The sequence below is a fragment of the Calonectris borealis genome, chromosome 3 (genome assembly GCF_964195595.1).
Source record: "Calonectris borealis chromosome 3, bCalBor7.hap1.2, whole genome shotgun sequence".
NCBI classification, from domain to species: domain Eukaryota; kingdom Metazoa; phylum Chordata; class Aves; order Procellariiformes; family Procellariidae; genus Calonectris; species Calonectris borealis.
The window spans coordinates 96,916,932-96,929,220 of NC_134314.1; the positions used below are offsets into that span (position 1 = coordinate 96,916,932).

Below are 12,289 nucleotides of genomic sequence, written 5' to 3' on the forward strand. Positions count from 1 at the left end.
CAGCCTCTCCACAAAGCGACCACAGATGGTTCAGGCTCAGCCTGGTTGTGGCAAGGGACATGACGGATGCCAGGCAGCTCCAATGACCTGGGGTCCTCCTAGCAGGGCCCCAGCATCTGCACACTGAGGGCAGCCAGGATCTGTAGGATGCCCATTGGCAGCCATGCAGATAGACCAGCGAGCAGCCCAGCTTTCAGGGTACTCCCTGATGCCAGCAGCTCAGTAGATGCACCAGGTCATCCCCAACCTCACCATCAAAGACATGAGGGCCAAGTCACCACTGACGCCTCGTATCACCTCCTGGGAAGGCAATGGGCTTTGCCCCAAGCTTCCACGGATGTGAGATTAGGCTTTATCTAGACCATTTGTTATCAACCCATTATGTCTGAGAAGGCAAAAATACGGTTAACTGCTTTTGTTAATAACAACAGTGCCCTTTGTAAGGAATCAGAGTGACCGTGTCTGTCTGGAGCCACTAGCCCACCTTGAACCCTGGCAGGAGTGGACTCTGCCCGAGAGTCCACACAGCTGGCACACAGCAACCTACCCCAGAAAACGCTCCCACCTCACCAGCTTCCGCAACCAGAGATGGCATTTGTGCATGCAGTGTTTCCTGGGGAGTATTTTTCATTTTTCTTTCCTTTCAAGTCTGGAGCCATGTAAATATTGAGCAGCCGCAGCGTCCTGTGGCACAGGGTTCCCCCGCGCTCCGTGCAGATCTGCCTCCGGTTGTTTGCTTTGAACCTGCCACCTGCTACTTTTATTTGATGTCCCCGAAGTTCTTGTCTGAGAAGGAACACTGTACAATCACTCTCTATTTTGTAATGAGGTCACTTTGTTTTGAGTCACTGTTGTCCAGGTGCCTGCTTCTTTTTAATTCAATGGTGAACGCTCCCAAGCGCCTCAAGGACACAGATCAGGCATTTGTAATTTTTCCTTCACTTTTCCTAAACATTACTGGCACGATGCGTTGCAAAAGTCTGCCAGTTGTTACCACAAATGGCTGAGACCGCAGAAACAGCAAAGAAATATTCACCACCCTTGCCTTGGCATATGTAACCTATTTGTACATCCCCCGTGCATCACTCCCTGCAGACACCTGCAAACACACGGCCTCATTCACGCGCCTCCCCAGCACAAGCTCTTCTGCCCGTGCCCCAGGTGCGCATCCACCAGCATCCATCCTGCCAGGCCCACGCTTGCTTGCATGCGCGCCCGTTGCCTTCACTCCTCCAAGACTTCCTTCCACTTAAAATATAAGTAACATGCCATAAATATAAATGCCACAACCGTATAAATGCCACTGTAAATGCAGTCTGTGTCTATACGCCCACACCGTATCAGCACATACCCCATCCAACCCTAACCTGATACACACCCTTGAATGCGTTCTTCCACCCCATGTCTTGCCACAACATGCTATGCAGCTTCAGAAAGAGCAAGGGAAAGCCCTAAGTTGTTTGAAGGAGACGGTCTGTCCAGCTGGAAATTCTGCTTCTCGGTTGTTTCCGTGCCAAGCTGTGTTGCAGTGGCTTCCACCTAGCCTGGGGTGAGAACCCCGGCCCCAGCAGCGCTGCTGATTTTGCCCATTTTTGTAGTCAGTCTGGAAGGTAGGCAGATAGGTCAACACTCAGCACGCAGTTGGAAACGAGGTGGTAGGTGTGTCTTCCAAGCCTCACCATGCTTTGCAGCACACAGATGGTGAGCGTGCCGCAGGTGGCCTTCGCATTGAGCCCTGTCAAACAAAGACCCATGTGGGCACAGGGCACCCCGCCTGTGGGTGACTGTAAGAGTACAGAGATTTCTGCACAAATGAAACATACAGAGACATAAATATATATATCATGTGTGTGCATGCGTGTACATACATATGTATAAGAAAATGTTTGGACAACACAAGAAGAGCCGATCTTGTGTGCAAAGGGACTCGACCAGTCTCAGGCTACACATTTAACAACTCACTTTGCCGCTGCTGTGAGCTTGGTTCCCCTGTTATTTTTATACGGCAACAGCATTAACCTAATTAATTTACTTTAATTGAAGAACCATATTAGCCTAAACAGTCCTACTTAAATCACAGAGAAGCCATGGCCAAGCTCTTCAAACAGCCGCCTGTCCCCATTCACCCTCCTGCAGACGGTTAACACAGCTGAGTTCAGCGCGCCTTGGCACAACAGTCCTCCTCTCTTTGTTTTCTGCTCTGAAGGGAAACACCTGCACGTCTCCAAGCGAGATCGGCTCAGAGCAGAGAAACATCTCAGCTTAGAAGTTAGGGGCTCCCCCACCGAGTCACGACCCAAACCTGGTAGGAGGACTCACTCTGGAGCCGGGAGCTCCGGCAAAGCAGAGGTCCTGAGGGACCTACGCCAAGCTGACCACGCTTGCAAAGTGCTTTGCTCACAGCCCAGCCGGCGCCCCTGCCCGCTCCAGCAGCGGAGGGAGTGTTTGCACAAGGTGTTTTGCAAGCCACAGAGGTGAACAGCCCCACACTGATGTATGCCAGAGGCAGCAACAGCAAGGAGCAGCCTTCAGAAGACCACAGCTCAGCTCTCCTTTCCCTGGTTTCTGCTGATGCCTTCCTCAGTGGTCTTTGGCAAACCCTTCCCCCATGCCAGGGTCTGGCATCCAAATGAGGTCGACGTCCGTAGCCTCCTCTGTCAGCTACACTGGTAACTACAGCTGAAAAGTACCCCATAAGATCTTCGTGAATACCACTAACCTGTTTTCATTTAGCTTCAGAGCTGTCACCATATCAAGGCTTATCATCATATTTTACCACAAAAACTGCCCTGTTTTGTCATTAACTCAGAGGCCCAGATTGCAGGGAGAGATGAGGGTGGGCACAATCGAACTTAACCCAAACACATGCCGGGGGCCCAGACTACAGCCCTGGGGGCAGCAGAAGCAGCTCTACACCCCAGCTCACCCCGGCCGGTCAGCTGACTGCGCACTGCAAAGCTTTATGCCAGCTTTCCGCTGTTCTGCCTGCTGTACTCTGGCTACAGCCTGGCTGATACAAGGTCAATACATCCCTCTCTATGCATTTATATACTTATAAACAAGTTTGACCTGGCAGAAGTCTACAGATGATCAGGGTTTGTGGAGCCATAGCAGCCACGGTGTTTTTGAACAGCATATAGGGCCCCAAAGGTGGGTGCGCTGAACAATCAGTCTGTTTGGAAGAAACATCACAGAGAAAGGCAATTCTGTACGGGAGGTACAAGAGCAAAGGCCTTGGGGAAGCCAGCAAGTCCACCTTACAACCCTTGGAAAACGGGCCAAGGCCAATTAACAATGAGCTACAGCTGACAGAAAGGGGAGTATTTCAAGATAAGAGAGATGGCAGGAAGCCTAGAGGAGATCAGAGCTTGGAGGGAAGAGTGGAAAAGGCCTCCTGGGAATGGGTGTAAGTAAGACTGTTAAGGGAGTTTAAGCTGGTATCTCTCGGGGGCCCTTGGAAAAGGGGACATAGGTAACAGCCTTCTGAGATGCTGGTTAAGATACAGAGCTAGAAGTGTGGGGGAGAGACAGGAATTAGCTCAAGGAGATAGCAAGGGGTGGGGAATGCACATTACAAGTACCTGAGATGGGGGTTTTAGAGCAAGATCCAGAGAAAGGGGTGAGCTAGAGTTACGCTAGTGAGGAGAGGAGCATGAGTGCTCTGGGTGTGAGCAAAAGGGCTGCTGAGAAACTTGGGATAGAGGTGTAAGACTTACTGAGGCTAAAACTATGAGCCAAAGACCAGCTGTATGGTCACCCATCCTTCTGTTTTGGGGGATGGAGACCTCCAGCCAGCACATGTTCAATCCCCAAGCAATAGGCAGGTGACTCAAAAGCTAAAGCACCTTCTTGGTGGGGGGAGCACCAGTGAGGGCCAATATACCATACCAGGCCTAGCCTCAAGGGGAGCAGCTGCACACGGAGCTCCTGTTATACGCAAAGAACCTGGCATTCATTTCAGAAAAGCTCTTGCTAGTTTGTTTTCAAAGCCATTCTCTTGCAGACATGGCTTGGGATTTGGGAGCGCTTGGGACTGGCAGTGCTGTGTCATAGCTTGCTCCGCTCCAACCCCTACTATACCCCTGCCCACAAACACCCAGAAGATGGCAAACGCATGAGACCCACCAGAGGTGTGCATATAGCAGCTGTTACACTTTATTTCATTGTTGGTTTTTTTTTATTTTTCCTTCTGACTGAAAAAGAAAAGACAGAGAAAAGTTATAAAAGTACTAAAAGGCAACGATATTTGCAGGACACCCCTGTTCCCCGCTCCCAGCTGGGAGAAGGCAGCCTGCCGCACCCGCGGGCTGGTAGAAACACGTCTCTGGGGCCGAGCACCTCGGCAGCTCTCGCTGAACAAACCCTGGGGGCGCAGGGCCACGGCAGGCTGCCACCCCAGCCATCTGCACAGGGAATGTGCCTCTTCAGATGGGTACCAGGCTACGGCTGTCCCTTCTCCTGAGCACAGGGGTTTGGTCCTAAGGGGCAACGTTTCCTGTCCTGCACCGGTCAGCTTGATCTGGCAGCAGTTAAAAAGCTGAGGTGTGCCATCGAGACAAGATAAGCAGAGTCTCTACAGGGGCAGGAGGGAACTACAGAGGAATAGGCCTCTGTTGGAAGAAGGGACTTCTTCCAGGGAACCACAATGCTCTGCCAGAGGCACCTCGCCAGCAAACCCAAGCGACCCCTTGGAGGTGGTGCTGGTGCACGGGGTGGCCCAGCTGTGACAGTCTGGAGCCAAAGAGCAGGCAGAGCTGGGGCAGCATCAGGACAGACGTCCCCTCACCGCCTTGCCCAGCTGCTCTGCCTGCCTGAGTGAGAAGCGGTTGGGGAGGGAGGAGGACAGGGGTGGGGGATTCAGGTCCCCAGGCCTAGTCGGCCTTTGGGCTTTCCCCAAGGGTCTCAATGAAGGGCCCAGAAAGCACCAGTGAATGCTGGTTCACTGTGTGGCCTCCTACTGGCAGCTGGACTGACCATTGGTCTCATCCAAAGAGTGGCATCAAAGACCTTCACACTGGAGCAGATTTAAAAACAGAAATTATTTTATATTACAAGAAGTAAACTACTCGCTCCCCCTTGCACCCAGCCAGATACAAGCTCGAGGTGGGGAATGCCTAGACAAAGAGGTTACTCTCTCCACCAGGTGCAGCAAGGGGAAATGCCTTGTTCCTCTGCCTCACCGAGAGGTAAGAGCTCGTCCCGTTAGCTGTTTCCTTGTAGCACAAAACACATACGTGCCTCAAGGCCAGATCCCAGTCAAACTCCAGTGAGAACAAGGCCTAGCATGGTCCTGTCTGTCTTAGGAGTGTCTGTGGAAAAATGTCCCACAGCTTCACCCAGACTCCCCTCCTGTTTCTGCCACCAACAGGTGGCCACAAAACAGAGACCTCTTTCTCCCACTCCATGCTACATCTGGGAATACTCGTCCCACTGGTAGAAGGGGGGTCTACAAGAATTTAATAGCCAGCATAACAGGGGAGTGGAAAGCTGCTGGAGGCATTAGATTTGGTTGAGTTTGGTGATGCCAGTTACCTTCAGCATCATGTTAGGGCAGCAGGGTATTGGGACAATGCTATGGAGAAATGCTGCATATCCCAGACCAGAGACAGCCTCAGCAGAGAGGAGGCCCAAGAGCACACAGTCACCTCCCCAAGTTCTTGTCTCTGATGATGCTGAGAGGACTGAGGGTGGGTGCTGTGTTTCCTTGGATGACTGAACACAGACCCTCCATACTAGAATTTTATTCTAACCCCTGACCTACAACCCCTTTCAACCCCATTTTAGACAATATCACTGAGTTGCTGGCAGACCAGCTGGAACATGCAGCTAGATTTGCCAGTTACCCCTTCCCACCTCCCTCTCCTAGGGTCTTCCACTCAAGAGAGATTGAAGAGAATGCAATTATAACAGTGTCAGAGAGGGATCTTCTTGCTTTGCAGGCAGCCCTGTATAGCCTCTCTTTCCAATGCCAAGATCACTTCTGAGTTGGAGAAGGGTCAGGTCTATAGCAAAGCATTGTAGACCCAGGTACTCTTGGGAAACTGACTTGGTTTCACACCCTGATCACTCACCCCTGCTGCCATGTAGGCCATACTAGCCCCTGAACCCCTCAGTGATATCTTCAACTACCACAGTCCTGTGTTTGACACTCTCTTGGTGGCTGCCCTTGCAGTTTGTGGACCCAGCTGGTTTGTTTTGCCCTGAAAGACAAAAATCTCTCCCTTTGCCACTATTCAGATATGGCGATGGTATGAAAACAGGCACTGCTGCAAAGCCGTATCTTTCCTGCTGCCAGAGAGGCTGTATTGCAAAGATGTGTCATTGTCCCTTTCTTCCCCCACCCATCCCCTTGGGCACTGCCACCTCGCCTTCTCCCTGCCAGGCAGGTGGTTGGTTGATAGTTCCTGAGGTTTTTGGAGAAACTCCTTCAGTAGGCACATGACGGTTCTTCCACTGGAGCTATTGGACTCAGCGGCTTCAAGGTGCTGAGGGAACGGAAGGCAAAGGTAGATGGATCATACACAAAGTGGGGCGGCGGGCGGCCTCCGTTGATGCTCTGCAGGGGAATAAAAAGAGGGATGAAGTCAGTGCTCATATAAGCTGCCAACAGTGAAGTTCTTGTCTCAAGTGCTTTGTCACATCCTTGTCCGGTACAATTACACTCCTTGAATGGGTGGTCATGCATGTACTTGCAGCAAATGGCACTAACATAAGTAGTGAAGCGTTTTGCTCATTCCCTTCCTCCTACCCCTCAAGAGAAAAGCATGCGCTCCCCCCAAGACTGAGGTCCCTGGGATCCACATGACCAAGACCCATGGTACCTGTAGCCTAACTAAGTGAAACAGGATATCCATGATGCATTTAGAGTCCCAGAGTCAGAACAGCATCACTGCCAGAAGGTATCACATGGAAAAGCAAAATTTGGTTTCACTTGGCCTTGAAGGAGGATCTACTACACTTTTAGAGGAGGGAGATAAACCAGGTCATCTCTGAAGACTCATTCTTCACACCTGTTTTTCAGCAGCTCTCCAGCAATGATTTACAAATCACCCTTTCTTAATCTATAGAGTCCCAGATACACTGAAACTCTCCAGAATTTTGGCTCCAAACTCCACAGGTTAATGAGGAATGGCTGGGAGATGCTCAGAGCAAAAGATCCCACCTGAAGGCCTTACAGCCTGGTTTGTACCATGGCCACCAAAGACCATTCCCTTTTGCTCCCAGTGTTCAGAGCATGGTCAGAGCAGACCCAGAATAAGAAGGGCAGAAATACCCGTGCACTCCCTGCACTGTGTGACAGGACAGAAATGCTGTTCCCCACTAGGCTGTGTTGGGACCTGTGGATCCCAGAGGAGTTACGGTGCCAAATAAGTGATTCCACTCTGTTAAAGAGGAAGTGTTTTCCATTTACATCTCAGGAACATTGCTTTGTTTCTTTCCTTAAGCAAGCAGAAGCACCAGTGAGGCAGCTTCACAGACACTCTTCGGCCAGGAGAGGAAGTCTCACTGCTCTATGGGCCAGCAGAGTATTCAATCATGCTTCTGCAGAGTTCATTCCCCAGGATCAAGTGCCACATGCTGGAGAGTTCAGCAGCTCAGAAACTCACGCAAATGTCCCCCACCCTCATCTCACCCCCATCACTGCTGGGAAGGGCTTTACCATTGTTTTCATGGAGGTTGGAAAGAGCCCAGTGAGAAGAGATCTGACCTGGGCTCTGGTGTTATGTGCCTCCCTGCTGCCTCTTCTAGGCCTTTCCTAGCAAGACCCATGGTTTCCCTTGCTCAGTCTGCACTAAGGGACTGTACCTCAAGGAATTAGGCTTTCTAGGAACAATTACCAACTATGCTGTCTCCTTTAAGTCAGAGGTTCATTTTGGCACTTCAAAGTCAGGTCTATCAGACAGCAGCAACCCCATATCAGCACAGCAAGGTGATGTTTTGATGCCACCTGCCTCTATCCTGGCTGGGTTTGAACTTGTCATCACAGGACAAGCGCATGCAACTTTTCCCAGAAAGCTGCTCAAATGATCTGGCTTATCCAAAAAGTCATGCCAAATTAGAGCGCGCTAGGGCCAGGCCCTGGGTGCTGCAGTCACTGCAGCAGGATCTGGAAGCCTCTGCCTCCAGGATCTTGGTCACAGCTCGGACCCATGGGGCAGCCTTCATGTCAGAAAGGGCCTCTTTAAAAGCCAGTGTGGGCAGCGTGTTCCTGCCTAGTTGGTACCTCCTTTGCAAATTAAGATGGGCACTCGAGAATAGAAAATGCCAACATGGTGCTTGGCATCAGCTGTACCTGGAGTTTCAGCCAGCAAATCATGCCCTGCTACATCCCCCTGACACCTTGGCCAGCAGCATAAGAAACAAGAGAGGCAGATTTAAGGGCCTTTACTCAATAGCCACCTGCTGTGGGGTTATATATGGTGTGTGCTCTGGCAAGCCTCAGAGCTGGAGGGTAACATAGCAACCCCTATTCAAAGCTAAGGGGCAGAATAAATCAGCACATTTGTCCTTCTCCAGAGCAAAGAAGGTCCCCTGCCTGTGCCAAGAGGGAACAGGAACAAAGAACCTGGCAGTCTCCTCCATTTTGAAATGCCAGACAGGATTAGGGAAGGCAGCTGAATCAGTTCATTACTGGCGGACGGCAGATGGAGAAGAGGCTGGGAAAGATGGGTCCAGAGGACAGCCGAAAGTCATCCACAAAACTCACCAGGCTTGGGTGGGAAGGCACCCTGGGGTTTCTCCCTGGGCCTTCTTCTGGCAGAAGAAGGGGGGCAGAGAGCCCTCCCAAGGCACCACGAGGGAGGCAGGCACAGAACAAGGGCTGAGGCGAAGGACAGGGATGTGAGAAGACACAGGAGGATGCAGAGATTCACAGGTAGTCATGCAGCTGCAAGTAAGGCTCAAACTGCACCCACTCCTGCCTCTTCATCACAGCACCTCTCAAGCGGCCACAAGATGATGGCTGGCTTTCAACAGTGCAGCCACCACAACAGCAGGCGAGGACAGGGTGAGAAGGGCCCTGAATCCACCTGTAGGTATTAATAGGAGAGGCAGTAATGCAAGTGCCCTCATTCATGGGAGCACCCTGACCAATCTGCAGTCATTTATAACCCTGAGCAGTACAGGTCTGTCTTGCACCTACTCCATGATTGACAGGGCAGCACCTCTGCTAAGGACCTTGCTGGAGGAAAGAAAGAGCACCAGCACCAAAGCACTCCACTCTTCCTGCAGAAGAGCATGTTTTCTTTGGAGCTCGTATTCTGCTCTAGGGATGACCAGGCCTGATCTGGCTTAGTCCACGACACCATTTGGGATCACAGCATGTGGTGATCTGGCTCTGATGAGTAGCACAAGGCAAAGCTCTGTAGGTGTATTCCCAGAAAGAAGACGGATAGGGCCGGCTGCCAGAGAGGGGAACACGTTCCTCTCACCCCGTCGCTTGGGCCAGCTGCCTCCCTGTAATCTGGGCAAGTGTCCTAGCCAGCCTGCCCTTCTCCTCTTGGGCACCCAGCACCAGCCTAGGATGCCCAGGACATTGCTTTGACTAAGGAAGGCTGTTAGAGTTGCTGCTACTGCAGCAGGCCCCTGGAGAGCCTGCCACAAACCCACCTGACAGCCCCTGCTGAGCAACCCCAGGCCAGCTCCTGCAGAGGCTCCTCAGGGCGCAAACACTCCACACTTGACATTAAAGGCCAGTGCCTTCACTCTAATGGCATTCGGGCAGCTGGGTAAATTGCACAAAATGGAGCCTAATATGGGCCCTGCACTAATGGTAATCATTAACCAGAGCCCTCAATTTGTTAAGCAATATATTTATACAACTGGAGAACAGCCCGAGATACAAGCACTCGGCTGCTGGCAGGAGGGCGCACACGCTCGGATGCACACTCTGTCACACACACCCACGCTCACTTTCACATGCTGACCTGCTCTCACATGCCTTAGGTTCTCCCCAGTACTCGTGCCCTTCCCCTGTCCACATCCCTCCATGCACACCCAGACCTCCTCCTGACTTGGAAATCACAAGGAGAGCTGTCCCTGCTTGTACAAATCTTGTCCGCTCACATCATATCTCAAGCCAAGCAGGGCCCAAATTCCACCAGCATCCAAGGGACAGTCCAAGGGAGCACAGCTCATCACTTGCTCATACAACTGCCTGGAGCAGAAGGTAGTTTCAGTACCTGCAGACACCCATGCTGCCTCATTGCACGCCTCATTTGATATAGATGAGCTCCCAAGGGAGTTAGCTTGTGTTAACACATGTTTCAAGCAACTATGCACAGACCACCTCGATCACACACACCTCTTCCCTCATATACCCACACCTACATATACACTCTTGCAAGCCTGTACTGTGGTCTCCAACTGCATTATCACCATTAAATAAGGTAGTAAATAAGCAACTAGGCTTGAAACATATCTGAAACACATTAACGAAGAAGCACACCTAAAGATGGTACAGGTAGCGACTGGATGCAGGTGCTTCAAAGAAGACCGCAGAAGAAATGCAGAATTTCAATCATATTAGCAGCCCTCAGAAAACAGAGAAATGGGCAACTGCACCACAAATCCATCTGTAACATAATTGTACATTTCAGCAAGGAAAAAGTACATAGGAAGAAGATAAACAGGTAAAGGATAAATCTACTAATACAAACCCACATTCCTCCTAGAAACTCGTCCCTTACCCCTATGAAGTCTGGGAAAACATCCCAAATGCAGATTGTGAAATAATTTAATTTTGGACTCATGTTTCCACAGAAGCACGGTTCTCTTCTTCGGACAAAGCAAAGGCAAGCACAGCTCCAAGCGTGCTTTCAGCTGTAGGAATGACAATCCCCACAGGAGGGGGGAAATGAAGTTACCTAACACAATGTCTTAGAAGGGAGTGGTGTGCTAGGGGTGATACGAAACTAAGCCCTGTTTAATACTCTTTGGTCCTCTTTCATAAGAGCTCTCGTATCCTGGCAGGATTCAAAATCGGATCAGCTTGTGCACTCTGCCAACCCATCCCCTACTCAGGGCCAATCCAGCACAGGAGTCCCTTCTTTCCTACCCCAGCGGTTGGGAAACGCTGCCGAGCTCTGTTGAAAGGATACTGCCTTCCAGTGGTGGATGCCTCTCAGTGGTGGGTGAATGATCCCTTTGCAGTCTGTAGACTCACTTGTTAGAAGTCCTTTGGGATGAAAGGCACCATGTAATTGCAAGTTGTAAAGGCGCATCCGATTCCCACCACCACCCTGTGTGGAAAGGAATAAATCCCGAGAAGAGCCTTGGCAAAGACGGACGCCTGCTTGCGATGCTGCCTGTTCATGAGACAGCCGCCTTGCCCAGGAGCGGACAGAGCCAGAGGTAGTACCGATATTCAGGCAGGGCACAGAGACAGTAAAGGCTGCCTGACTCCACAGCGGAGCATTTACAGGTACACTGCTTTTAATTCCACTTTGCCCTTATTCCTCTCACCCTTGCCAGGTGGTTAGAAAAGGAACTGGTGACACTTCGACTTCGATGTGTGAAACCATCAGCTGTGAGCAAGGGAAGGGGACCCCCAGGCCTGCTCCTAGCTACATCTGTAATTCTGGACACGGTCCTGACCAAGCCACTTCCCATCATGTGTGCCTCAATTTCTCCTGTGTATGATACGTACACCACAGTCAGGCAGCCAGGGTGAACTAATTAACATCTAGGTGTTGCGACCTTCTGATGAGAGGTGATTTCCTTTCAATTACGGTCTCGCTTCAGGCAGTTTTCAAGAAATAGTCACTGACAAGCAGGACCAGCTCCTCCAGCAGAGCAGCAATTCACATTTAACTGCTTCTTCATTAACTCCAATAGGGCCTCTGACAATATATTCCAGTCACAGACCTGGAGCAGCTGAAAGAATAACTTTTCAAAGGCAAACCCCTTCCCTCCTGAAAGTCATTCCTCCATCCCCAGGTTCATATACAGTTTAATTTCAGGGGACAACTAAAGATACACCATGGCAGAACTTCATTTTAACACTAGTCTTCTCCCTTCTCTTCCAAGAAAAAAAGATCAACTCCAAACCCTGTTCTGACAAGGAAGAACAGAACTTTGCAGATAGCACTGTTTTTCTGTGTTCTCCATTACCCTTACCTAAACAGCTGAAAGGCCTGTCTTCCTCCACCAACATCAGGCTGCCTAATACCTACTTCCTTCTATGCAACCACATTGCAAAGACCAGTTCAATAGTTTACAAACACATCATTGTTCCTCTTAGAAAGAAAAAAAAAAATTTAAAAAAATCTATCAAACATTTGCAAATGTG

The 12,289-nt window shown here is 50.6% G+C and overlaps 1 protein-coding gene across 4 annotated transcripts in view; it reads right to left on the reverse strand.

The window, feature by feature from the left end:
- Positions 1-4,133: 4,133 nt before the first annotated feature.
- The window catches only part of LOC142080805 (uncharacterized), a 60,422-nt gene continuing 52,266 nt past the window's right edge, over positions 4,134-12,289 (reverse strand). For all 4 annotated transcript variants that reach the window (XM_075146835.1, XM_075146837.1, XM_075146833.1 and 1 more), the window contains one exon: positions 4,134-6,556. In XM_075146835.1, the coding sequence (XP_075002936.1) occupies positions 6,428-6,556 (129 nt within the window). In that variant the 3' untranslated portion in view covers positions 4,134-6,427. The remainder of the gene's footprint in view (positions 6,557-12,289) is intronic.